The sequence below is a fragment of the Pundamilia nyererei genome, unplaced genomic scaffold (genome assembly GCF_000239375.1).
Source record: "Pundamilia nyererei isolate P.nyererei 1_Seehausen unplaced genomic scaffold, PunNye1.0 scaffold00229, whole genome shotgun sequence".
Taxonomy (NCBI): Eukaryota; Metazoa; Chordata; class Actinopteri; order Cichliformes; family Cichlidae; genus Pundamilia; species Pundamilia nyererei.
Window position 1 is genome coordinate 939,100 of NW_005187630.1, and position 1,128 is coordinate 940,227.

General features: G+C 46.0%; 1 protein-coding gene across 1 annotated transcript in view; it reads right to left on the reverse strand.

Annotated features, from left to right (window-relative positions):
- The window catches only part of LOC102206048 (uncharacterized), a 37,286-nt gene that overhangs the window by 31,301 nt on the left and 4,857 nt on the right, over window positions 1-1,128 (reverse strand). Inside the window, 1 exon segment of the mRNA XM_013914837.1 lies at window positions 758-770. Within this exon segment, the coding sequence (XP_013770291.1) occupies window positions 758-770 (13 nt within the window).

A 1,128-nucleotide genomic window follows, 5' to 3' on the forward strand; every position in this document is an offset into this window, starting at 1 on the left:
GCTTCCAACGGGTTATCCACTCCCGAATGCTCATGCATTGTAATGGACAACGTTCTCAGACCTTCCAGCGCTCGGGTCACAGAGCCGTCGGGAGCTGTATTATTTGGAATAAAAGTACAACACATATCCCCAAACATCGCGCAAACAACCCCTTTTTCTCCCAACAACATATCTAACACCATCCGATTTTGTACTGCCATTAAAGATGTTGGACCCAACTGCTCGGCAAGTCCTTCAAGTCCTTACCGTCCCTGGTAAGGTTCGCCAATCTCAGGACATTGTAGTGCACATAATTAATACGATCCACATTCTTATTTGGAGTTACTGGAAAAAATGCAGAAATTATGGGAAGATTTTCAAATCCTCCAGCAACCTGGTCAGCTAACTTAAATTCATTAGGCACACCCCTAGGGACTCCAATGGCATCTATATATGTTGGTGATCCTAATGTAAGGTCAAACGATCCTGGTGACCGTTTGGCCAACACATGGCGTCTCCATCTGGCTGTCAATTGAGCGGTGCCGGGCTTACCCAGCCGCACCCCCTTTTCACCTACTAAAACAAGAGGTGCACCTAAACGTACCATAGCACAGAGACCAGAAGTCCCACTAGGAATTCTAACATATAATCTGTACCCACCACAATAATGATACAAACCAGCACGTGCCCACAGGCCTATTTCGGTGCCAGTGTCTTTTGATACTTTTCCTCTGGCCCGGTACGTCACAGTGCACCAATCGGCGTTAATCTCCCCGGCCTCATGCTCATATCTGTCAGGGAAAGACACAGTTAAGTTAAAACACATGTAGTTGGCTGTTCTTGGTGTGAAAGGACCAAGCACAGTGTCATTACCTATTGGTGGAAACAAACTAGCTAACGTAGTGCAATTACCTTCAGAAACCGCTTCTCTCATGAGTCAAAGCATGCAAACAAATCTCCACTGGTCTTCAGGATATAGGGGAGCTGGTTCTGTGAAAAGATGTGGGCGAGCAGCTGCGCACGCCACACAATCTGAAACATTTTGTTCTCTAGCATTTTGGATGAGCCAGTCTAGCCACAGATTGCTATCACGATAGCCAGTGGCCATTGAAATGAGCTGTTTAGGTTTGAGTCTTGTATAATCTACTT